This window comes from Pungitius pungitius, chromosome 3, assembly GCF_949316345.1.
Source record: "Pungitius pungitius chromosome 3, fPunPun2.1, whole genome shotgun sequence".
Classification (NCBI taxonomy): domain Eukaryota; kingdom Metazoa; phylum Chordata; class Actinopteri; order Perciformes; family Gasterosteidae; genus Pungitius; species Pungitius pungitius.
In genome coordinates this window covers 10,084,929-10,110,446 of record NC_084902.1, presented here as the reverse complement: position 1 = coordinate 10,110,446, position 25,518 = coordinate 10,084,929, and the positions used below count along the sequence as shown (strand labels likewise).

General features: G+C 41.8%; 3 protein-coding genes across 4 annotated transcripts in view; all 3 read right to left on the bottom strand.

The window, feature by feature from the left end:
- Window positions 1–73: 73 nt before the first annotated feature.
- Window positions 74–11,179, bottom strand: kpna4 (karyopherin alpha 4 (importin alpha 3)). 2 transcript variants are annotated; one of them, XM_037467861.2, is made up of 17 exons: window positions 10,876–11,179; window positions 9,371–9,415; window positions 9,118–9,207; window positions 7,206–7,235; window positions 7,068–7,120; window positions 6,333–6,428; window positions 6,001–6,086; window positions 5,532–5,618; window positions 5,273–5,442; window positions 4,964–5,038; window positions 4,705–4,836; window positions 4,444–4,572; window positions 3,630–3,734; window positions 3,464–3,535; window positions 3,111–3,273; window positions 2,924–3,018; window positions 74–2,427 (listed from the first exon to the last, which is right to left on the bottom strand). In XM_037467861.2, exons 1-17 carry the CDS (start codon window positions 10,942–10,944, stop codon window positions 2,332–2,334), a joined length of 1,593 nt encoding a protein of 530 aa, XP_037323758.1. In that variant the 5' UTR covers window positions 10,945–11,179; the 3' UTR covers window positions 74–2,331. The 2 variants fall into 2 exon arrangements, with proteins under 2 accessions (XP_037323758.1, XP_037323767.1); XM_037467870.2 differs by having other exon boundaries at window positions 4,964–5,008; window positions 10,876–11,177.
- A 576-nt stretch (window positions 11,180–11,755) lies between these two features.
- Window positions 11,756–13,512, bottom strand: LOC119214687 (ADP-ribosylation factor 6-like). Its single transcript, XM_037466583.2, has 2 exons — window positions 12,822–13,512; window positions 11,756–12,608 (listed from the first exon to the last, which is right to left on the bottom strand). Exons 1-2 carry the CDS (start codon window positions 13,134–13,136, stop codon window positions 12,300–12,302), a joined length of 624 nt encoding a protein of 207 aa, XP_037322480.2. The 5' UTR covers window positions 13,137–13,512; the 3' UTR covers window positions 11,756–12,299.
- A 206-nt stretch (window positions 13,513–13,718) lies between these two features.
- Window positions 13,719–25,518, bottom strand: part of ppm1lb (protein phosphatase, Mg2+/Mn2+ dependent, 1Lb) — a 33,384-nt gene continuing 21,584 nt past the window's right edge. The window contains exons 2-4 of the mRNA XM_037466580.2: window positions 22,786–23,002; window positions 17,465–17,626; window positions 13,719–15,762 (exon numbers count right to left, since the gene is read on the bottom strand). Of these exons, the coding sequence (XP_037322477.1) occupies window positions 15,422–15,762; window positions 17,465–17,626; window positions 22,786–23,002 (720 nt within the window). The 3' untranslated portion in view covers window positions 13,719–15,421. The remainder of the gene's footprint in view (window positions 15,763–17,464; window positions 17,627–22,785; window positions 23,003–25,518) is intronic.

Below are 25,518 nucleotides of genomic sequence, written 5' to 3'. Positions count from 1 at the left end.
TTGAGAAAGCATGATTTTCTTTGAATGGAAATGAACACAAAAAGATTAATCACAACACTTCACACACTCAGTCTCTCGATTTGGGTTTCACTATTTATTTTCTTGAAGACAACCTATCTTGTAGCCTATCTCCCAAAAAGGTTTTTTGGATAATCCACCTTTTTTTCCTTCCATGTCATAGTTTTAGATTTGAAACCACATGTTTGCTTACAAGGAATGCTGCAAAAAAAATACCCCTATGTTCAACAGAAGGTTTATGAGCACAATGTGTAATCATTTACTACAGTGTTTGAAGTTAACACAAAAAAATGGAAAGGGGTAAGCTTGTACACCTAAACTGGTATAATAGGAAAGAAGTATGGGGCTAAGGACTGCAAGGTACTAAAAGGTACAGCAAACTTCATGTTCATGGGTTATTTATTATTCAGGAGAACCCACTAAGGACAACTCCAGTCTGACATGAGGGACACCCTTTGACCTTGAGAAAAGGGAGGCTAATTCCTTCCTTTGTCCAGCCGAGATAAATCAGCAGATTCATTACTGCTGCTCCTGAAACAAAGTCATTATTTTCTCATGTATCACTAAAAAGCATCATTGGATTACTCTAGAAAGACAACAAAGATTGTGGTTGAGTGATGCATATTGTTAAAGGTTGTTGGCAGGTCAAAACCTATGAAACCGACCAACACGCCCTCAGAAAGACTTCAGGCCTCACTTTGCAGTATATGTGCAAAACCATAGATTATTTAGCAAATCTGACTCTAGTGAGGGGTAAGAGAAGGGGGGGGGGGGGGGGACATGTAACATTTAAGCACAGTTTTACTTAAAATGAAAATTACACTGTATCCACAGCCTAAGGAAACTAAAATACCCTAAAAAATAAACTGTGCTATAGTTTAGTACATGCAAATGTTATGATTTACAATCCTACGTGAAATGGGCCATTGTTCTCTTCTCCCTTGGTGATCAGTCAAAGCTATGGCAACAATACCGCAAAGCAGGGATTCTGCTGTAAAATTGAACAAAAAAGTAATGAAGGGTAAAGAACAGGTAATTTGGTTGATAATAGTGAGGGTTTCAGAATTTCACAGCATCGAGCCCATGTCCGTGTGTAGGTTAGGGTTCTGGTGTGAGGGTGAAAAATGGTCAATCACTTTTACAGAAGCAAATAAAACTAAAAGCTGAAAATAAAATAAAAAATTATCATAAAAAGGGACACACTGGAGGCATAAAGATATAGCCCGAAAAGCCACCAAATGCATCTTAATACAATGCACTGCTGCTCCACACCTGCCATTAGCATTGTCCAGTGTCAATTAATACTAACTTAACGATAATTCAAAAACAACAAAAAAAAAATTATCCTTGTGATGATGATTTTTTTTTTCTTTCCATATCCAAAGTTCTTCCTTTCAGGTATTTTCCGATCGGCCTCTTCTTTCAAAAGGCAGAATTTCTTTTCCTGAAACATTTGCAAACCTCATTGTTGCAATTTTGTTTCTCTTCAGATGTCGTATTGGTATTTTTATCCCGCCTCTGCATGCGTTCCTCACCCAGCCTCGCACACTCCCAGTCACGCACGCTGCCAAGCACACAACAACTCATCCATCCACTCTCTTGCACATGCGACACGCACAGCCAGACTCCCGGCCCCGCCCACCGAGGGGGAAGAGGATGGTGCCCTGTCGGGGCGCCTCGTTGGAGATGAACCTGGCTCCTCAGAGTCCAGACATTCGTACACAATGGGTCCATTCACACACATGTCTGATAGCGTGGCCGATTGGGGGAGGGGCACAGGGTGGCGCCCTCTCTGGTCGGAGGACCGTAGAATTGTTGAGCTTCGTGGTTCATCTCAGTTCATAATTTAAGTTATTTTCATTTCTGCCTTTTTGTTGTATTGTAATATTTCAAGATCTCTTGTTTTCTTATTTTTTAGATGTCCTTGGTTCTCCCTGGGCAGACATCGAGTTTTTTTGTTGACGTTTGAAGTAGATTTCCAAAGGCGACAGCTCCAATAACACAGCAGTTATGTCGGCATGTCTCGCAACGCATTCGATGTAGATGTTTTGCTTTTTTTGCAACATGTAGCCACTCATTCTCACTCGCATCCACTCGCCATCTCAAACTTCATTTGGGCTGGTTCCCCTGGAATGCCAAATGAAATCCACACATTTTTCTCTCAGATAAGATGCAGCCATGGATCCCACGAGCCAAGCACAATGGATCAAATCTCTCACACTCTCGCTCTCTCTCGCTCTCTCTCTCCTAATTTTTTTATGTTGAACAGAGTGCTGCATCGTGAACAAAACTCCAGAATACCCCAGATGCCGTCTAGAACTGGAATCCCTCGGCTGGCACGTTGGCGGAGTTGAAGCCGTAAGTTCCACCTTGGATGGCCTCTGGGACCAGGCTGGTGTCTTCGTCGATCTGAATGAGGAACAAGCGAAATGAGTCATCAGCCGGAGCAAAATATGACACCGAATGACACCTTTCAAGGAGGTGAGGGTGAGTGTGTTATTTTTGTGGCCTGTGAAGTCCTGTCAATATTTGTGAACATGATGAACTCTTCCTCAAAAACTAGCCTAGCAAATCTCCAACTTGTGATGTCATCGAGCTGTCACATAAACAATGAGACAAATTTTGAATGAATTAACATAGTGTCTGATTATTTTTTTTTTTTAAATATATCTATTGTAGTGTTCTCAGTCTACTAAACACTCCCTTGGGTCCCCTCAGTGTAATCTATTACTCTTAATGTCTGGAAAAGATCCAGACTGTACACAATGACATCAATGATCATCTTCAACGTTCAGCAGTCATCAATGCGATGGCTCTTACTTTACTACAAGCTTTTAACCACAATTGTGTAAATACTTAAAACTGATGAACAAATCTAGTTCTAAAAAGGTTATTTGTAACTTACATCGTCAGATGAGAAGAACTGATCAATAATTTCGTAAGCCAATTTGTAGATGTCTTCATTTTCATGATTCTGCAGCTGCTCCACTTTTTCCAAACCTGCAAATTAGAAATGAACAAATGTTTCACTGTTCAACCAAACATCACTGCCATCAATATGATAAAACATTGCTGATCTAATTGGGACTTACCGCCACATTCCTCAATAAGGTTTGCGATCGTTTCAGCCTCATCATCAGCCATCTTTAGGATATTGCTGAGACCGTCGAGAACGACCTGCACAACCTGGGCATCCTTCACCGTGAGCAGGTTGCAGAAGGGAGGGATCACCTGCTTCTCGATGAGGTGGGCCACCTGCAGGCAGCAGAGAGATTACAATGTTCATCACACGTTCTGCATTTCTAATTCAGCTTTTATAGGCAGTAATTTATTCTCAGAAAAAGTGGCCTAAACTTGTTTACATAGTTGGAATCAAGTCGTTTTGAGGAAAAATTAGTTTGAATTCAAGTTTAACCAATCAACAGATTTCCTAGGTGATTCTTACCTGATCTTTCCTCCCACTTATTGTCAGGTTGCTAATGGCCCAGGCTGCTTCCTTCTGAGTTCCAAAGTCACCCTAAAATTATTAAGAATTCAAAGTCAGCAATACACCTTTCACCAATATGTTCTCCAAACAATCATATAAACAGTTTATGAAGACGGATACGCACCTTGTCGAGCAGGTGAATGATCATGGGAACTAGCTTGGCGTCAATGACAGCCTGCACCTGCTGCTGGTTGCCTGCTGTGATGTTTGACAGGAACCACACTGCCTCCTACAGGACCAAAAACACAAGCACAGCCACTGGACGGTCAGGGTACAATCATGACAAGACGAGGAAGTTCAAGTATATGCAGTTTCTATTTCAACCAAGGAAGCAACTGTGAAACCTCGTAAATTGCAGATGCTGTACTCGCTAATTCAAGTCTTTGCTTTAGCCTTTGAGAAGCTAATGGGAAAAAAGACTTTCACTAACAATCACAAGTTTTGGAGTCTGAGCTGGATCAGAATCCAGAGGTCAACACAGAAAGTTTGACCTCTGGTCGAGACAGGGTGCTGTGGGAGGGGCGAGGGTGTATTTTGAGGCTCTAATCATCGTCCAGGTCACAAAGTGGGCCTCTTTCTTAAGTGACTGGTCTCAGATGCACTCCGATATCAGCAGAGACCGCAAGGCCGTCAGCACCGTCTTGCCGCCAACCCATGGTATCACACACAAAATCCCATGCACACAGACAACCTAACCCCTAAAAGCCCCCCAATCTGTCTCACTAAGAACAACTGGCCCCCCAACCGATTCCTCTTCTTCATTCTTGCGATCCTCCATGTTGCGAATCCCTATTGTTGGCTATCTGTCCCGTCTAAAGCATTCACACAGCATTCATTCTAGCACCAAGTCTCTGATTTCATCACTTCCAGTCAACACACCCTGCAGGAGACGGGGCACGTGCGCATGTAGGAGGAGGAAGACTCCAAAGAAGCTTTACCTTGTTGATTTTCTCCTTTGGGTGGGTGAGGAGTGCAGGGAAGTGGCCGAGTGCATCACAGTTGAGCACCACCTGGGTCTGTTCATCTGTGCCGGTGACGATGTTCCCCACAGCTCTCAGGGCAGCGGTCTGGATGTGGAGAGACAGTGTTGAATTGAGACAATACCATTTCATTTACTTGATCCAAAAAGGAGTCTCATCTCGAGTTACCTTGCCTGAAGTGTTAACATAATTAGTGGCATGCCTGGTGTCTCTTCATACCTGAACTTTGACCTCCTGGTGGCTGAGCAGGGGTACAAGATGAGGGACGATGGCTGAGTCGATGACCATTTGGATCTGCTCATTCCCAGCGTCCGTCAGGTAGGACAGAGCCCACACTGTGTCTACAAGGATCTACCGGCGCACATACAAGAAGCCAATGGATACATTCTCCAACCTGGACAATTTCTTAAGACTAATGTGATCAAGTTCTCCTGAGGAGGGCAAAAAGAAAAAAAATAATCTGTTCTGGTCTACTCACGCTGACATCAGTGTGGTGGATCAACACGCAGAGAGCTGGCAGGATCTGGGAAAAGAAAGAAATGACAGGTGGGATCTTTATGTGGAGAAAAGGACAACAAAAAAAAAAATATCAACAGGGTTCCCATGTGGTTGACACCAGTGAATAGTTGAAGTGACTGCATGACTATACTCTGGAATACCTGATACACACTAATTTTTTTATCATTTAACCAGCTCAGGCAGACCATAAATTGAGCTCTGCCTCTCTCCCGGCCATCCGCAGCATCATAACGCTCGCGTCCCGCTCTTCCTCTACACAAATACACACCTCCTGGATGGTCTCCATAGGCGGTGGAGGGTCCTTGTGGCGGCACAGATTGACCATCACCCAGGTGACATTGCGGAGGAAGGTGATGGGGATGGAGGGACTGATGAAGGAGAGCAGGGGCTTAACCACCCCCAAGCTGATCACATAGTCTCTGCATTGAGGGCCGTCCCCTGGAGAAGACACGTACATACAGATAAAGCACATGTCTACTTGGCAGTTTCTTTCAAACACAATCATGTTCACACTAACAGCTACACACCTATGATGTTGCCAAGGGCCCAGACCGCCTGTTCACACACATTCTGGTGAGGAGAGTGAAGCAGCCTCAGGAACAGCGGCACAGCATCTACACAAAGGAGACAGAAACGCATCAATTGCGTGCAAAAGGGCTTCTTGTAAGCAGGTACATTGCTTGTATTAAAGTGTGAGGTTTATTAGTGAGAAATATAATGGATAAACTTTACAGCTTGGTTCTTCTGACAGATTTAGACTCCTGAACTGGATGTAACCCCGATTGTACTTTGACATAAATGCAATTGAGCCACAACATGCCAAGAAAAAGAGGCAGAGGGAGAGACTGATAACATATGTTGATTGTGCATTTATTGAAGTATTTCAATTCCATTACGTTTCGGCTAAATGGCAATAATCTCTGAATGAAAGCAAAATCAACCTAAAAGAATATTTAATAATATACGAGACAGCAAAGGTTTTGAGATGGCACTTACTGGACTGGACAACAGCTTGAGTCTGCTCTGAAGTACCAGACGCTATGTTGGTGAGAGCCCAGGCTGCCTCAAACTGGAGAGAGGGGCTGTCAAAGGGAGAGAGATGGAAGAAATCGGTCAAATTGAGTCGACCAGCCAGTCGTGTCAAACAGTAAGTGCATGCTGGAGAGTCATTTATTTTTCGAAGCTGGCCTTAACCATGGTTGCTCAATTGCTGAACTTTGAACATAAACTCAACATGGGCGGGGATTAAAAGCTAGTACTAGTAAAGCTCGTACTGTAATCATCACAAATGGAAGACCTGCAGAAAAACAGAATCTGGGGCCGCTTACTTGTCATCTCTGTCCAGGCAGTGGACCAGTATAGGAAGGATCCCAGACTTAATCAGGTCATCTATGGGAGGGTTACGGTCACTGGACAACAACTTCCTACAAAAACAAAAGAGCACACAAAAGACCATCACTCCCACTCACATAGCTTTACAGACACACAAACGAGGCAATGACACAGAGACAAACAGCTGAAGAATGTGTAGCTTCTTCACAGACTCGGTCAACAACAGCCCCGGCTCCGGCACCGACAGGAAACTTCACCCTGCCCATAACCCAACTGCAACATCACACAACTTCAGTGCTGCTGGAATGGTCACAATGCAGAGTAAACTAAACTGGGGGAAGGGAAGGAGAAAACTAAAAAAAATAAGACATATGTTTAATGGTTTCAGCTACCTCATGCTACTGAGCTTTCTCAGTCTCAAATTTATCTTTTTCTGATATTAAATCACTGAACCCTTTAAGGCCAAGTATTGGAGGACAGGTGCAGTATCTCTGAATCACAAATACCAAATGTGAAGCTGGATTACTTTTGCTACAATTTTGTGCAGCCTCAATATTGTCTATTTTTAGAGAAATTTAGCGACATTTCGTTTAAACAATGGAGTCAAGACACTGCAAATGTAAATAACAGAATCAAAATTATCACACAAAGATAATGGATAAAAAAAGAATTTGCCAGGGCCTGGTATGAACTGAAGTAGAGTCCAAAAATGTGAGGAGGTGTGGTTCTACCTGGCAGCCTGAACAGCACTCAGCTGGACGCCCTGATTATCACTGGTGGCATTCTAGAGAATGAAAGGACATGCGTTTAATCCCGATGCATAATACACACACACAAACACAGTTTACAAGAAGAAGAAAAATACTTACTTGTACTATTGCTTCAAGAGAAGTGTTTTGCTGAAAAAGAAACATTGGACAGTCCGTCAATAATCGTGCTTTGACACAAGGTGTCACATCAAAAGTTTACCAGTAACAGGCTAATATTTACACCAGTGGTGAGGCACAAATAATCATCAATAATAATTTCAATAATCATTAATTTTTTCCTCAAATTGATTTCTTTTAAAATCAGCATTGAGTTGACTTGGATGTCCCCTAAACAGAGTTAATGGCCAAGTGTAGACTAGTGTGGGGAGCCTTATTTTTAACTTTCAAGCAAACAATGACTGTAAACCCTTTCATAAAGCTGGCAAATGCCTCTGAAAGCCAGCAGCTGCAGTGGATTGCAGAGGGAGGCGGTAGACTTTCAACAAATGTCGTTCAAGAAAAACATGCAAACACAACCCAGTATATACAATGTTCATTATACCAAAGGGAAGAGGGGGGGAAAGCAGGAAAGTGACAATCTTCCTAAATATATATCCCTTAGATCAGAGGTTACTAGCTGGCGGGCCGGAACATGACCGTAAGCTAAAACAGACTGATTCAACCAGACGGTGAACTTTTGGACCGGTACAGGTTTGGTAGTCTTTACGCTAGTGGCTTAAAGCAAAGACCAATTGCATTCGAGTCAAGCCACCTCCCGTGATAACACTTGATCAATCAAGTCTTTGCACTCCAAGCAGGATAATATCCTCTCTATAGTGCAGACAGACGAGAGACCACAGCAAATTACAAATAAAAAGACTAAGAAAAAAAAAAAGAAATTTGCGAGACTGAGAAAGCGAGAGGTGAGAAAAAAAGAAGAAAAAAAAAAAGAATTAATGGCACAAAGTAGAGCATTTTATCCAGAATGGACAGACTCGTTTTTGTTAATACTTCCCACTGGAGCAATAAACCAGTGTGCCTTGTATGCTTATAACCCATTGAAACGCCATTATGAGGCGCAATGAGCACCTCCACGTGAGGAGGAGACTGGCCCTGACTGAATTCCCACCCAGGTTTAGAATCCCGGACGACCTACAGCCCATCAAATGGGTTTAGATTAATTATTTATTATAGACTGTTGAGTCCAAAACATAAAACATAAAAAGGGATGTTTAAGCTTTTCTTCCCATTATTTGATTTCAGAATTTAAGAACTTTATTTAAACATGCAATTTTCAAAAAAAAAAAAAAAAATTTAAATGCAGCCCTACTTTTATTTGGTTATTGAGATTTGCAGTCATACCGTACTAACATAAAGGGCTTTCAAATATGTCAAACTTAATTTGTATTGCAACTATAACCATTACAACCAGTATAAACATGATATTATTATATATTATTACTTTATACCTGCATTGTTTCAGCAAAGAGTGAGACACTCGGGCGCTAATTGCAGAGATTACATATGCAGGCCCTTCATTATGCCAACACAAAACGCTGCATAATAGGAATCCATTTTAAACATTACTGGCACTGTGGACCAAATGCACAGCAAATATTCCACACAGAACAGAAGTCTGATGAGGGAAAGTTATACACGGTGCATTTGACCTAGTCTACCAAGCAAGGCGTAGATTTACTGAAAAGGGGTCTCGTAATTTAAGTCTGCAAAGAGAGAAAGACTAAATGTTTTTTTCCCCCCACATTCCTGCCACACCCAACTGACAATGAGATAGCAAAGCCAAGGAGGCGGCATCAAAGCAACAAAAAGGCAGTTCACCCTAAACTTCACTAATGTTAAACTAGGGAGATTAACCCAATGTGCAAAGCCCCTTGGTAAGAATGCACACCACGCTGTCGCTCCCTTACAGGAACAATGCAATCCTCGGCCATTACAACTCCAAAACCGGCAAAAAATCTAAACTAGATTTGTGCGCCGACAAACATCTTGAGCATTGGATGCACGACCATACCGATCTGTAATCTCCGTCAACTTCTGAGTCCTCGCCGATGTCCTCATGGGGCACATTTCTCCTCTTCAGAAGGTGCTCATCTCTTTTGTTCTGTGGTGGAGGGAACATAAATATCACTTCATGCCCATTCCAGCTGAAATCCTTGATACAACGGAAGCCTTTCCGGTACATTATATCCATAAAAAAGGTGGAAACTAATAATGGAGGTGCAAAAGTCTTTGTTGTACTTACAATATAATACAAATGTATTTACCTTTCTGAGTTCCACCACTACCTCAGTCCTCTGTCTTCTCATAGTCTGTGGGAAAGTAAGAACATTGACATTATATGACATGTAACAAAATACCCCCTAATTTACATAGAGGTTATTTGTATTCATCCAGTTACAAGGAGATATACGTTTTACAGGTGCCAATTATGCAATCTTTATTATACAGTTTACACCTATATTTGTGTCCAATTGTATATTCAAATAATGAAACCAGACAAATCAACATGTATACAGCCTCCAAAATGACAATGAAGAACTCCTCTTGTAAAACAGTAGAAGTTAAAATGCAGCATAATACCCCTTGCGAATGATAGAATGCTTGATTTATTGCAGTGACGCTGTATTAAGACTGCATTCGTTTTAGATGGGTGTACCTAAAAAATGGCAACGGATTATGTGGTTCATTACATAACTCGTGTTGTAAGCAGACACGTGTTATTAGTTGCAGTTAACGGTCGTTTGAGCTTGTCCTCATCCCTGACAAGACCACCACGGGGACGATAAGTTATTAACAGGTCGCTAGACGACACAACTCGGGGTCTTGAGGCCTAGCGTCAGCTTGTAACAGAAACTACTTCTCAAACAGGATGTACGAGTATGTAATCCGGACCATCACAAGCCCGCCTGAAAGCAGCATTCCCGGGTAACATTAATGGAGCAGTGGCATGCTGGGCTGACTGTAAATCGCCATGTAACTGATGGATTCATCGTAAGCTAACGTGTAAATGTATTCTAACGTTACATGGCAGTCGAGTTAATGACCAGGCCGCATTAACCTTGTTTTCTAAGCGTGGGTGACGTTGTCGGTGAGCCGTGGGATAAACTCGTCATAGTAGGCTGTGATTTAAGATATCCAGGTAACTGGCCGGCTAGGAGGCTAACTGGTTTCCGCCATTGTTTTTGGTGATAAAGACGGGGGATGGGTGGAACTGCAGCCACCAGCACCACCAAGCCCAACCACCGAGCTTAGCGGCGGCGGCTAGCACGCAGGTTAGCTAACCGCAAAATACCGTTAATCTGCCGCCGTGTTAGCTGGGTTAACACTCCGCATGTGGCACACGGCCGTCAGATTTACCGTTGGAAAGGAAAGTTAGTCAGTATTTTCCCCGGCCACACATCGACCCAAACCAGTGGCGATATGCTTCAGTTGCGCTAGCACGTCCACCGTGGGCCTGGCTAGCATCAAGCTAGCAAAGCACATCAGCGGAGGCGGTGAACTCTGACTAGCATTTATGACACGTTTTATAACCAACGCGGGCTCGTGGCTAACCGAAACCAGTGAACCTAAAGAAAAATATCACAATTAAAGCGAGCCACTTATAACTGGCGGTGTGCGAAGGCCCCGGCGCAGGCTTTAGGTAAAAAGTTCCCGATGGTGGAAATTAGAAACGACGTCACACGGAAGCCAAGAGGCGACGCTGGCCGTTAACAGAGCGGCGGTGCCGAGGAAAAGAGGAATCCTCGACACAAATTAAGATCACGTTTACCTCCAGATCACGGCCCTTATTCTTGAAATTCTTCAGCCGCTGGTTGTCCAGTTTCTCGTTGTCAGCCATGTTAGCAGTTGTGTTTACGATAAATGCAGTCTTAATCGTGGATTTAGCTTGTGAGCTACCCGCTTCTGGTTCCCTTTTCTCAGGCTTTCGTTAGCGGACTATTTTCTGCTGCTCGGTCCGCGGTGCATGCTGGGATTGCCGGTGGTGGAGGGCAGCCTTGCTCTGGCGTAGAGGAAGGGTGGGGAAATCCCCTTCACTCTCATTGGCTTCACTGCTGTAACATCCCTCTGCAGCCACATAACAAGACACGAGCTCACGACTCAACATCGTATTCAACGACAATTATACACCATTACATAAACACTTTAGAAGGAGGTACTTATACTTAACCACAACCCTTCCATAAGTACAATGACGTGTATTATATAGATATCTTTACATTTCTACCTATTTTACTCTTATTTTACACATTATCCCAGTTAAGAATTACGTAGAATTAAAAAACAGTAATCATAATATGATGTACTTTTTTACTTATCAAAATTGTCTATATACAAGGCTGAAATGCCACTTGGGCAACGAAACAGAATAAGATAACTTAATATGAAATATCAATAAGGTTGGAAGTATAGATACATCAATACACATATATCCAAATCCAAAATCAAGTCAAGTTTTAAAGAGTTCAATGAAGTGCAATTGCAGTAGGGCTATAAACATTCTGGAAGACACCCATGTCGTTTAACTGAGTAACATTGCTGGTGCTATGGACTATATTTGATATTTTACAGTCAGTGTGGACATGAAGAACAATTAAAGCGAGCAATGACTCTTTCAATCCCAATTGTTGACAGGACACAGAAGCTCCTTATTATCTTAGATATTTTTATTGCAATCAATAACCAAAATCAACAGTATAATCACATAAAGTCTTTACAATAGTTTATTGTAATGCAATCAACGAACAAAATAAACATTATAAGCAAGTCTTTATACATTTTATTCAAATGAATTTACAGTATTACCATTAAAAAATAAGTCGAGAACAACATTTCTTTGAGCCACAGAATCTTGACTCAACAATGCAGGTTTTTATCAGCCAGTTTCTGTCATAAAAACACTCAGACTGAATTGTTTGCAACAGTTCATATCAGCTTGTAACACACCAGCTGGTCTAACCTGAGATAACTCACAGCCTCCTCATGGGTTATCACAATGGTCCAAGGACACTTTGTCTTCCCCACGATTAAAAGGGCTTTTTACCACAGAGCTGTGGTCATGCCTACTTTTTTTTTTACCTCCTCACAGTTAATCCTTCAGAAAACCACGCTGAGGCGATTTCCTGAGGATTTAAACACAGGCAGGCAAGAGGAATCATACCACTTGAATAAATCTTCAAAACTGGTTTTCATCCATCATCTGCTGCAGAGCAAAGCTTGTTTGACAGCGGTGACGCTGAGGCCCTTGGACTTCATTTTAATCTTGAAGTCCTCTTGAGTCTGTTTAAATGGAGTCTTCATCAGATAGACGATCCTCCTGAAACCTTCCTCTAGTCCCACGCCGGTTGTAGCTGAACAGGGCTGGATGAACCAGGCTCGGCCCTCACACACTCTTCCCAGGTCCAGTGTCAGGCAGAGTGCTTCTGGGCTCTGAGCCGCCTGGAGGTCCTGTTTGTTGGCAAGGACCACGAGCGGAACTCCCCTGAGACTCTCAAACTTTATGACCTATAGTAAAGGTAAAATGCACGCTTTAATTACTACCGTGTAAAACATTTTAGATCATTGGTTTATTGCGTTGACACATTAACTATTTAGTTCAACCGTATTTGGCTCAATAACACACTGTAATGTACTCGTATAGAGTGTTAAGGGTATTTAAAAAGGTTTTTAATACGTTTTCAGCAATTCTAAACAACAAATGTTCTTGGATTTAATTACCCGATGAAGTTCCTTGCGGGCCTCATCCAGTCGTTTATGATCACAGCTGTCCACCACAAACACCAGTCCGGCTGTATCAGCATAGTAATGCCTCCAATGGGGCCTCATCTTCTTCTGGCCCCCCACGTCCCACACCGTCAAGCCCGGGCTGCTCCTGTCGGTCTCCAGTGTGTCCACGTTGAAGCCCACAGTTGGAACCGTCACCACGGTCTCGTTGTACTTTAACTTATAGAGCAGAGTGGTCTTTCCTGATCCGTCCAGGCCCAGCATCAGGACCTGAGCTTGTTTCTGAGGCTTGGTTCCATGCATGCCCATGCTCTAAAATACTAGCTTGTGTCTATATAAAAAAAAATGCAGGCTTCGTCCTTTTGTACAGCTGTGTAAACTCAGCTGCCCGCACCCAGTGGCTCCTTTTGTGCTGTCTATCTGTAGGCTTAGTGTGTCTGCTCTCTTATGGAGACGGTCTACAATCAGGATGCTTTATGTACGGACAAGCAGTGGGATCCCTCCCCCTTCTGTGTCTGCGTAGCTTTCAGTAAAGCTATTAATATCCACTGCGACTGTGCAACTAACTGAATATAGTTCTCTGGTTACCGCGGCACAGTCGCAGGACTCACGTCACACCTGCTGCAGATCGTCCTTCACACCAGCAGCCAGGAAGTCCATGTTAGTATAACAGGAATATTGTGGTTTCTTCCTGGCTAGATGTCCTGTAGCAGCGACATCACAGGCGCATTTGAAGGAGGATTATTAGCCTGGACTGCTGGGTAAACGTAGTTTGATCTTTATACTGACAATATCTGTTTTTGAATGTGCTGCTTCTAGAAAGCTATGAGTAAAAATATAATCTGGGAATTTATTATTAATCTCAAATGAATAGGCTTGTAAATTAAACATGTTTTTAATTATTAGGACACATTATAATGTGCACAAGATTATACTACAGTAAGGCTGGACAAATTATCTAAGTGATACATTCTCACAATACAATACTTTCTATTTCTTTTACTTCTGAACTTTTTGGATAGTATACAACTGTGGTATTGATCTGCACAGAAAACAGGAGTTATCAGTAACTAAAAACAGAGAAGTAAAAATGATGATTTGTCATTTAATGTTAACTTTTTGATTGACATTTTCTCTTCAGTTTATTAAAATAAACAAAACAAGTACAAATGCCACATTGACACGTTGTAAAGTACATTATCAAGGGAGATTGTGGTCTGAAAAAGCAACATTTATCGGATATATATATATATCTCTGAAGTTAAACAATCCAGAAACAGGCGCACCACTTTATTCACTGCAGTGTGAACAGTGGATGGCGGATAATAACACAAGGACAGTGTGTACATTCATCTTACAATTTCATGTCTCTTGGAGATATTTCTTTCAACAATGCTATTCTACATGTGAGTTAATAAGGTCTGACGCAGAGGTTGTGCGGTGTGCATGGCATGATCGACTGCATTACATTTAAAACCAAGATGTAGTTTTTGCGGCAGACTTCATTCCAGGTAATTAATAGTTAAGAAAATAAGGCAAGATTATGTTTCATTCTTTGTTACATTTTGAGTTGCAGGGAAATGCAATATGTATCAAGGTGAAGATGACATGTGATTAACAGTAGACATAACAGTAAGATGTCAATTTTAGTACATTTATATCTTGTGTAGATTGTAATCAATGATATTATCAAAAAAGTCACATGAAGGAATAGCAAGTCAATGTGTAAAAAAAGAAGCCTATTAAAAGGTTCCTAAATCTTACATAATAATCTTAATCCCTAAATAATATTACAAGAATTACTGCCAATTTATATATATATATATATATATATTTATTAACTATTATTACCTGACTATTAATAAGTGACCATTATTAAGTCAGTTATAATATATTAAACTTTTGCTTTAAAAAAAAATTGTAAGCTATGCTGCATTTATTCAAAAGTTATTATAAGTAGTTACATGGATTCTGATAAGGTTTAGAATCAAGACTCTAAGCTTTAACTATAGCAACAATAAAACAAGACAGAAATTTGCAGACTTGCAGAAATCATTAAAAATAGGCCATCACAGCTGAGATCTAAACCTTTGAAATTGGGCAACTGCAGACATAACACTTGATACATCCATACATATTTCCAATGATCAGCGTGGGATAGGACCATTGCAATTGCTTCTATTGCTGTACAGTATCGACGGTGAGATATATATATATATATTGTATAAAAGGGAATAAATTCCTGTTTGTACAACGCATCGTGTGTTCTATTGAGGAAGAAATAACCTTTTCAGTGCAGTCAATCAGTAAACTGCAATTTGCAATTAAATGATCTGGAAACAGAGTCAGGAAATGTCAAATAACAATATTAGTAGTCAAATACACTGATAGAACTTTGAAATAATATGGAAGTGGAACTCCATTTCTTACAAGTGTCACTTTTTCTGCAGGCAAAGTAAAGGAGCGGCTGATTGGTGCAATGAAAGGCCGGCAAATTTTTAAAAATGTATTAGAGATAGTTGTAACTCAAAAAGTATTTTATTCTTACTCATATTGAAACATAATATAGATACTGTGTGTGGTAGACGGTCAGTCTACTGTTCGCTGGCCTTGCCTTTAAACTTGACCACCATCACGGTGATGTTGTCAGGGCACCCACGATAGAAGGACTGGAGGACTATGCTCTTAGCGCCAAAATGAGGCTCGCCCAGTCGTTCCCTGATGAAGCGAACCGCCTCCTCGTTGCTGAAGGTGTCCCACAGGCCGTCCGAGGCCAGGATCATGAACTCTGGCTGCAGCTTGTTCAGGTCAAACGACATGATGTCAGGATCAGGAATGACCACGTTGAGGTTCTTCAGCGGGTAATCGCCCAGAGAACGGGACATGGCCAAGATGCCCTGGACGCGCCACGAGCCGTTGAAGCTGATGAACCCACCTGAGAACGAACGGGGATGAGAAATGGTTGGAAAGTTGTTAAACAAAAAGCAGGAAGTGACTTACAAGAGGGAGTTGGGAGGTGTAAGCAAAGAATGCAAGGACGTGAGGAGCACAGAGGAACGAAGATTAAAGGAAAAGGAGGGACACAGGACCATTTTACCGACACCAAACCGTAAGACAAAAGAGTATGTTTGTTCCTGAGAACCAACTGGCAGAATATCTAGTGGTTACTATCAATAATGGGACCGAAGTGCTCACATCAAAGTGCAAAACAGAATACGGGTCAGTGGCACTGCCGTGTTTTCGCTCAGTGCTCACCGTTCATGCTCATGAAACGCGATTGTTTGTGTTGGCTACATTTCAGTTAATCCCATATCCTGTAAGTACAGCTGCGCGTCCTCAATGGCTTCAGCAGATTGGCAGGCAGGGAATTGTACTGGAAATGATAAGATGGAAGACTTCCATACTAGGTCAGGATGCCTCCCTAGTTTGTACTCAGCTGGAACCTACCCCCGTCTTTAACCACGCGGAGGTGGAGAGTTCACGGTATGAAAATAACATTATGTGTAATTTGCCATTTTTATCGTTAGACAACCAAAATACCCAAATTCCCAGAAAAAGAAGAGGACATGAGCCATTTGTCCTCAATTGTTACTTCAGCAGCTACTGGTCAGTGAACATTTCTGCCCTCAGAATATCGCAAGATTTGTCTTCATGTCGCCAATGCTTGTATCTTTGTTAAATGATGGATTCCATTATTTAGTTTGTTATCAGTATGTTGACAGTACACCGTTTGTCAGAGGAATTAAACTAACTTAATCAACAACAGCATCAAATCAATAGCAGAATCCCAGATTGAAATCACTGCTCAAGTCAAACCTATTACTCAGTAATATTATGGTCGATTAAAATAGGTGAGACTCGGGCCTTCTGTGATTAGTTGTTGCAGGCTCCAGAATCAAGATGCTTCTTTTCTGCTCTTTTCAGATTCTATTATTAATTGTTCTTGAGTATCGCTGGTAACAAGAATGTGTCACAGAGAGGCCGGCCGCAATTGTAAGGAGACGCTGCAACCATAAGAGAGGACTACTGCACAAGCAGTTAGTATTAGTATACCAGTAGTTCCAGTGTATAAAACACAATGATTTGAACATTCGATGTCCCCTCATGGAAGGGAAAATCAGCATCAGTATCACAATTGACAATAAGTAGACAAGAAGTAGACAGCAACGTAACGCAAACTAAACCTCTGAGTTTCTTTAGTACCAAATCAGACCTTTAGATGGAGATGGTGGGCTTTGCTTTGCAGGGAACCACAGTCACTGACTAATGTGGCAACCTACCATCAAACCAGCAGCACTGAGAGAATGCAGAATGGGTTGGAGGGAGATTTATGACTTCAAATACACCTTAAATACTGTGCAGTGTCTGGCTGCATTTGATAACACGGTGCTTTTGAAGCGGATTGTGTTATCGGTCTCTAGGGTTTGATGTCAGCCTGAGCACAGAAACACACAAGATGTGGAAAAAGGGATAATGGTGCTTAGCTTTGATCATAAGAATACACTTTTTTTAGTTTAACGCTTTCAGGACAACAATCAGAGTGATGATGTTCCCTGGAGTTTGAACCAAAGCCTTGTTCTGCTGCTCAGAATCAGATGATACAAATCTACTGGCCTGGACTATAGCAGTTTTCTCACCAGCTTTCTTGATCCTCTTGCGTTCTTTGAGCTGGTAAGGTTTGTGGTCATGCGAAAGAGGAATAGCGTTGCCATCTTTATCACACAGAACTCCACGTGAGTCTCCAACGTTGGCTACAGTCAACTCCTTATCCGACAGCAAGGCCACCAGACATGTGGTACCTGAAAGATGGAGAAAGGGAGATCGAGTGTGTGCAGGAGGTAGATGAGATCAGAATTAGATAGATATTTGATCTATATAAACATTAGACGTTATATACTAGATGTTTATAGAAACTTTAATATAGAAAATAACATTTTTGGCATCCAGCAAATCAAATACCTACAAACCACACAACATATCTAAGACTGACTTACAGCCTGGCCAGCAGCTATGGTTAGACTACTCAGTGGCTAAATGCTACCGTGCTAATAATGCCTACACTAACATTCTGTGTTATGTTAGCATGATAAAACTGCTAAATTAACAGTAAACTGAGTGCTGCGGATGTCCTCATTTTTGCAGATAATTTGAAAGCAGTCTAATAGCCGTTGCCAGATTTTACTGATAGCATTACATTGAGGTTAAAATGTAATGTTAGAGGAATGTTCAGGGGATCACCAAGTCATTGGGATTCATCCTCTGCGGTCCATAAATGCCTGTACAAAATGTTGTGATCGGTCTGGACCAAAGCGCTGGACCGACAGACTCACCAATATTTCAAAATAATCCAATTTTTAAATATAGAAACCGTAAAAAGAAAACCAGTAATCTGGGGAGAACATTGCCTCATTCCCTCTTGCACTACAGTGACACGCATGAAAACATTGCAAAAAACACTTTCAAGTAACTTTTCTTCCTAGTGCAACGCTCCAAAAATCTTTTATTCCTTCTCCTCCTTCCTCTCTTTGTTTAGCCTCCCAATCAGGCACAATAGACTCTGGATAAGAATATGAGGCCTATTGTGTGAGCTCCAAAGTCCTTTAGAGAGAGAACTGATCCGCCTGTTTGGCCATCTGCTCACGCAGAGAAAAAGACCAAACTAGGTGGTTGGGGAGAGGGGCTTTTTGGTCTAGAGCACCCGGACAGACCGAGACAGAGAGGTAAAAAGAAAGACCAGGATGTAAAAGGTAAGACACACACAAAGCTGGTTGAAATTCCATTGCAAGAATGCGGATAACCGACTAACTTTCCAGACTTCCCCGATTCCTTGTAATTCCCACACGTCTGTGTGATATTGACTGTTGGACAGTTAAGGTTGGTGCTTAGCTCAATGAAATAAATCCATTTCTCCCATGAATGGTCTTCCCGCTCAGTTCACAGTGCTACTGCGTGCTACCCTTGAGCAGTCACATGTGAGAAATCAGATAGGGGGGGTAGGAAGGGTGTAGATGAAATAAAGTCTTGAGCATCTGTGTAGAGCTAAAAGGGGAGAAAAAAAAGAGGAAAATGAAATAAGATTTATTTTAGAGATTTATAAATCAGAGTGAGAAAAAAAGATAAATGGGAAAAAAGGAGGAGGGACAAAATAGGTAGATGCCTAGTAGCGAGGCACACATCAAGGAAGTGAATATTAATGGCACTTAATTTTAAATTACTTACTAAATCTTTAACACAGTTTTGGAAAAATCCATTTCTATTAGTTACATAATTCTATGCCTCCCTAATCCTGCTGCACGTACCCATGGCTGCCATTGCAATGTGCCATGCAGTCAAGCTAATTATCCCTATCTAGTTCCCATGGCAATACAGATAATGGACTGAGGTGCCTTGCCTGCACACACTTCCCCAATTAGCCGAGGCATGCAAAGCACACGTACAGCAGTCCCCATTAAAATGTTACCACGGCCTGAATGAAAAGGACATGCACACCTTAAACACGCCAATGAGATTAACTTCTCAGCAATCCTCAAAATCATATCATTGCAGTTATTCACGCTTTTTAGAGTTAGCAAAAATATGTGCAAGAATATGGATTTATGTCCAGCATTTAGGTGAGAAAGGAGAGGGCAGCACTGCCCTGCTCACCTCGGCTCATTGTCTCAAAACCTTCTGGTAGACCAACAAGATTACACCCCAAAGAGCCATCCTGTCTGACCTGACCTGCTTCGATGGCAAATATTTATAGCAATGATATTTTTAGCATTTTGCAAAAAAACTCTAAATTTTCATACTAGGCAATATGTATCTACCAAGCTTGGACAATCTATGCTTTCTATAATGTGTCATTCCTTTTCCATTCTTTCCTTTCTATCCTAAATAACTAGTTGCCAGCAAGATGGTTGTATATCAAAAGCCAAATATATCAACAAAAGTTAACATCTGTAGGTCCACAGTTCGTTAAGTGTTGTCAAATGCTGTAGCATTGCACAACTTATTCTGTACAGCAAGACTCAAGGCACTTTATTATTGTTTGACATCAACCAAATACAGTTTGATCCATTTTCAATCCTTTGTACACCACTACATCCTTCATCCGTTTCAACACAGCAGCTTTTGAAACGCCTAAATGGATCTCATTCTTGTGAATCTCATTCTTGCGCTGTGAGCAAGCGAACCACGGCGCTAAAGTGGTCTTAATTGATGATATCCACAGACAACGAGCAGTAAACTTTGGGTTGAAAAAGGTTCTCGTTATATAACAGACTCATAACCGTTTGGTGCTATTTGATTAATAAAGACAGATCGTGGAATCACAAGTCCTCACTACATATTTCATCAAACCTTCAGCTGCATGAGGAGCTGGAGGAACATTTTATCAAATTACTCAAGCCTCAGTGTAGCTTAATTTTTCTGAGAAATCTTTTCAGATCTGACTGGACCAGTTTTGACTTTCATTACATGGTGCAACAATAGTTCAAAGTGGACTAAAGGAGAGTTTTGAACAAACCACTGCAAACGTACACATACTTCGTGCGAACCATTTAGTTTTGGGAATGTTATTGTTTGTAATAAGACGGCCTACAGAGAAAAAAAAACAACAGTAAAGACTGAGATTAACATCATTGGAATCAGAGCAGAAAAATTAAATCACTCAAAGAAAAAAAAAAAAAGAAGTAAATGACTGGTATTCAACAAACTGAGTTGCACTGAAGAAAGAATATTTGGAAAGTCCCAGATCAGGACTACCTGATAAAATCTACCAGAGGCACGTAGACAAGTTATTAAAGGGCTCTACTGTGTAAATATACATTCTCTTGCAATACAATAGCCCCTGTGCTTTCTGTGCTTGAAGCGTGTTGTGATGCAATGTGTGCATGTGCAGCGTGGTCTGCTCTACGTGTGAAGAGGACCCGCTCTCTGCGCATACATTACATCAATTTAGTGTCTTGTAGAGGACGCTTGGTTTACCCGAAATATAAACGTGTGCCGAGAGAGACACGCCGCAAGGCTACATAAAAAGGTGAGCACTAACAGAATACCACACCGCATTACGGAGACTGTTTCCACAATAGACTATAAGCTCCTGGACATTCCAACCAAGTCCCATCTCTTATCTTTCTTTCAGTCGCTTTTGTTGGCTGATAAACAAAAGAGGGACGAATGAACGGGGCGATAAATCCGATACGGTGTTGTCCTGGGGACAGGAATCTGAATGGAGAGTGAGAGTCTCTTTTCCCTCTCTCTTGCTCCCCTGCCAGCTTAATTTAGGCCCTGATTGCAACAGATAGCAGGGAGCCGTGCACCAGAAATTATGAGATTGTTGAATCCGATACAGAGAGGAATGCACAACAATTACCTGATCAGCAGACGACCCCCCCGAGCCGCTGACAGGAAAGATTGCACAAATACTGCAGCATATTCAACCCTTACTGTCAAATGGCCCATTTTCATGTATCTAACAACTCGGTGGCAGGCACGGATAGATTTATTGTCCGATAAGAAAAATACATGGACATATCTTTGGAGTCTGGGTGCAGCTTAAGAACAGAACTATGCAGAGGGATCAAGATGAGGAATGGGGGGGTATGAAGAAAATGAGATCAGGGGAGTGTAAGAAGGGGAATAAATCTGCACCACATGACCTTTTCCCCAGGTCTTGGGATTCTAATTTTTCACTTTAAAAATCAGGCTATCACATGATCTAGAGGAAGTGAGGCCTTCTGTAAGGCCCCTTCATACCAAAGACCCCCGAACCAAACCGCTCTCAGCAGGTTGTCTGCTCACACAGCCAAATTCTTTTAGTTTTGACACTTTGTTCAAAGGAAGTAATAAGCCTAGCGAGTAGACCGCTGTTATGATCATCTGAAGGTGTGATGTGCAAAAATGTGAAGCTCAAACCAGGAATGACGACGCTAAGTATTCATCCGTCGTACTCTTCACTAGGCCTCCTTTTGTTTCGAGGTTGCAGCATGTCATCACAGTAAGTCCATGTACTTGCTTATATTTTGTTATTATACTTCTCCCGGGGAATATAAATAAATAAATTTAGAAATATGTATATGTCCTCCTTTTAGGATGGATATATATATATATATATATAGGTGTTTTATCTTTGTCATAATCTATTCTCACAGAGTCTATTTTTATAATAGCCTGTGAAAACCGGGTGTTATAAAATCACCTAAAATTGCATAGTGTGATTTGGCTCTGGGACTTTTTGTTCTCTTCCTTTTCTACCACACAAATTTATTTTGGTGAATTCAGATCAGGCTTTTGTATCCCTGTTTCACCCTTTGAATGCCCCGCTTCCGTCCATTCGGCCATTTCCGGTTCCTGTCGTCCACGTTTTGCCTCTTGCACGGGACTCTTCCCCTCTCTACTCTATAGCTCTTACCAACAAAATGTCCTCTCTCTTCTGACCCTTCTCATTCCGCTTAACATCCATGACTCTCAACTCTTGTGCGTCACCCCTCCCTCTCTACCAAGATAATTACTACAAGCCTTGTGAAGCTTGTATTTAAACAGCTGAATAAGCACAGCCTGGGGGTGCCGAGAGTCACTATTCAACAATAGTCAAGTGATACAGTAGATTAGAAAGTAATAGCTTGGGTGCAGCTTTATAGGGCACATTTAAGAACATTGCGTTGCACTAAATGCCGCTTTTGTTTTTGTGTCCACGGTAATGAGCATCCCTCGTGGTTGGCCTTCATCTGTGTGTAGCCTCTGCCCTCTGTTTTGGCCACACATTCCAGCTGACAGACTGCATGCAAACATTCAGGTCACTGCTAATTGATGGACCAGTGGAGTATCCACACAAACAAAACAATATTCCCAAATTGTCGTGCATGCACTAATAAATTGATACATTTAAATTTCCCGTAGTTACTTGTACATGCTTTTTACAGTTTGTAGGGAATTCGTGGTGTGTAACAAAAATAAATGACACAGAGACACACACCTGCTTCATTGTAAGTGGCAGAAAGCTTGTCCAGCATTTCTCTGTCCAAAGTGAGGATCTGCTGCTGCAGGATGGAAGGATAGGACAAGCTGCCCCTCTCCTTTTTTTCATCTTTCTCCTTGTCTTTTTCTCTGTCGCGTTCCCTCTCCCGTTCGTAGGTCAGTAGCTGCTGGCGGAGCGCCTCAGGCAGGTGGGCTTTGGCAAAGTCAGCAGCAGCCTGAGAGCCGAGGGAGACAGAGGAAGAGTTACTGGGCTGCAGATAAAAACACTATCAGATGGGTTTCCAAATACATTTTGACCTCCACTTTGATGAGTGTGGTTTTTTCGTTTTCAAGCAGTATATTATTTCAAATCAATTTTTGTTGACTGAAAAATTTGCATTTGCAAACAAAATGCAAAACATTATCTGGCTACAAATTCTTAAAATCAGAGAAATTGCTGCCTTAATCTTGGTTTTATTGTAAGGTGATTGATCTGTTGTGCCTTTTACTTCATTTTTAATAATTAATAAATCATGGTAACAATTGGTCTATGCTAATATATGATATATTTTAATGCACGCATGAGATGTAGAAATGTAGCCTGAAACAAGTCAATGTTCTGTTGATCAACTCATCATTTCAGGTCAGCAGACAGGTAAAAACCTGACGACCAATGAACAGGTTTAAAACAAGATTTTCTTCTGAGAGAGGGACCATTCAATATATATCAAGGCATTATTGATATAGAATATTTATATTGTAACATAGAGTCCATTGATTCAGAAAAAAACAAACTGCATGATTTTAACACGTTCACAGTGTATTTTGCAAGTAGTATTCACAGAAGGTAACGGTGGCAGTAACTTGATCATCCTTTTTCTTTCTTGCCAAAGCTGAATCACAGATAAAAAAAAAAAGGTGCATCGCTGACAAAACACACACAAGCTCAAAATTCCAGCCCGCTGTGCGATAGAGCTGAGCCTGAGAAACCGTATCCTCACCTCTACCCATTTCCCTCTACGAATAACACCAACTAAATCGTTTCACACACATCCCCGGTGGCGTTTCCGAGCAAATAATGCCTCCCTCCGCTGGCTCATCGCCAAACAGGGAAGACAAGCCGGTCGAAGGTCACAAAGTGCAAAAAGTTCAAAGTACAAATGTCAGATAATATTCTGCCGACATGCCACTGATCTGTAGCATTTAAATAGCTCAGATTTCATACGTGGTTTGCAGAAAGTCCAGTTTGCAGTAATGAAAGTGCAGAGAATTGAGGAAAGAGAATGAGCCATTTGAGACCGCAAAAGAGAAACCTTTTTTTTCCTGCCGCTTATTATAATGATTGAGGTCATATGACAGAGGCCCATAGATGAACCCGAGGTCCCAAGTGCTCACACACTGTCCCCATTTAGCCATTGTTACGATCCATACCATCTCTTTTTCTCTCTCTCTCCCTGTCCATAGCTCATTCTGTTCTGGGAAATTACTTTCAAGAACACAGATAACCCTGCATCCTCTGCTTCTTCTCTCTTCGCATGAAAACAACTCATCTTCTCCTATTTTCTTACAGTATTATTGAAGCTTTCCATCTGCAAGCTCCGTCACACTTCCCCCGTCTCCTTCAGTAAAAAATCCAAACGCTTCCAATTTTCCATTTCCCAAAAAATCCCTTCTTTCTGCTTCTCCATGGTGATGTTCAGACCAAAATCACCATGGATTTTTATAACACCATTTCTTGTCTCAAGACAACCATAGTTGACATACCTTCATCCTGCGGTTACCATGCAAAAAGCGGCATTCAGACACGGGGTTTGAAGGTCATGATGGAACAAGAAGGCTTTTGTCTGCTTGGGTTAAAGCCGCGCCAATTACCAAGCAGTTTGATTGTCTGCCTGTCAGTCCGTCACAAAGTCCTGGGGTCACAAAACCGCTTTCTCTAGCTACCTTTCCCCTCTACCATTTGCCTGTGATCAAACTTTGGGACAGCGTGTGTGTCGCAGTTTGCAGAGACATTCTCCACTTCACATTGTGTCAAGGCCAAGTCTTCATTATCGGACCTGCTGGCTAACCCGATCCACACATCAAACCCCTGACTGCAGCCTCTCCACATGCAGGCTTAGAGGATGAAAAGAGGGAAGGGTGGATGAGTGAGGGTTAGAAGGGATGGATGGGGATGAAGACAAGATGGCAAGGATCAAGCGTAGTAATATTGCTTGGGAACCAAATGGGTGATGAGATTAGGGGTTGGCATAGGAATGCAGGAAGAGCCACTGGATGAGAGCAGAGCCCAGATAAAATGGAGCTATTCCTGCCAAAAGAGACAGTTCGAGTTGGAGGCAGCAGATGTTAAGAACTCAAATGATGTGCACTCCAATGGACAGCAGGGGAGAAAGAAAAAAAAAAGTGAAAGTGGGTTGAAAGAAAGACGAAAGAAAAAAAGATTGCTTTATCTACATTCAGTGTTAGTCACCAAAAACCATTTCCATCCTCGAGGTCTGAGAAATGTGTGGAATGCATTTGCAAAGCAAAATAGCGGGAGACCAACAGCTGGTAAGTAAATTGCCTGATTGTGCATACTCGTCTTATCTCATCTTCAATCGCTTATCCGGGATCGGGCCGCGGGGGCAACAGCTCCAGCAGGGGACCCCAAACCTCCCCTTTCAGCGCCGCATCTACCAGCTCTGACCACGGCGGTCCCGAAGCCGATCCCAGGCCAGTTAAGATGTAATCTCTCCACCTGGTCTTACCAGAG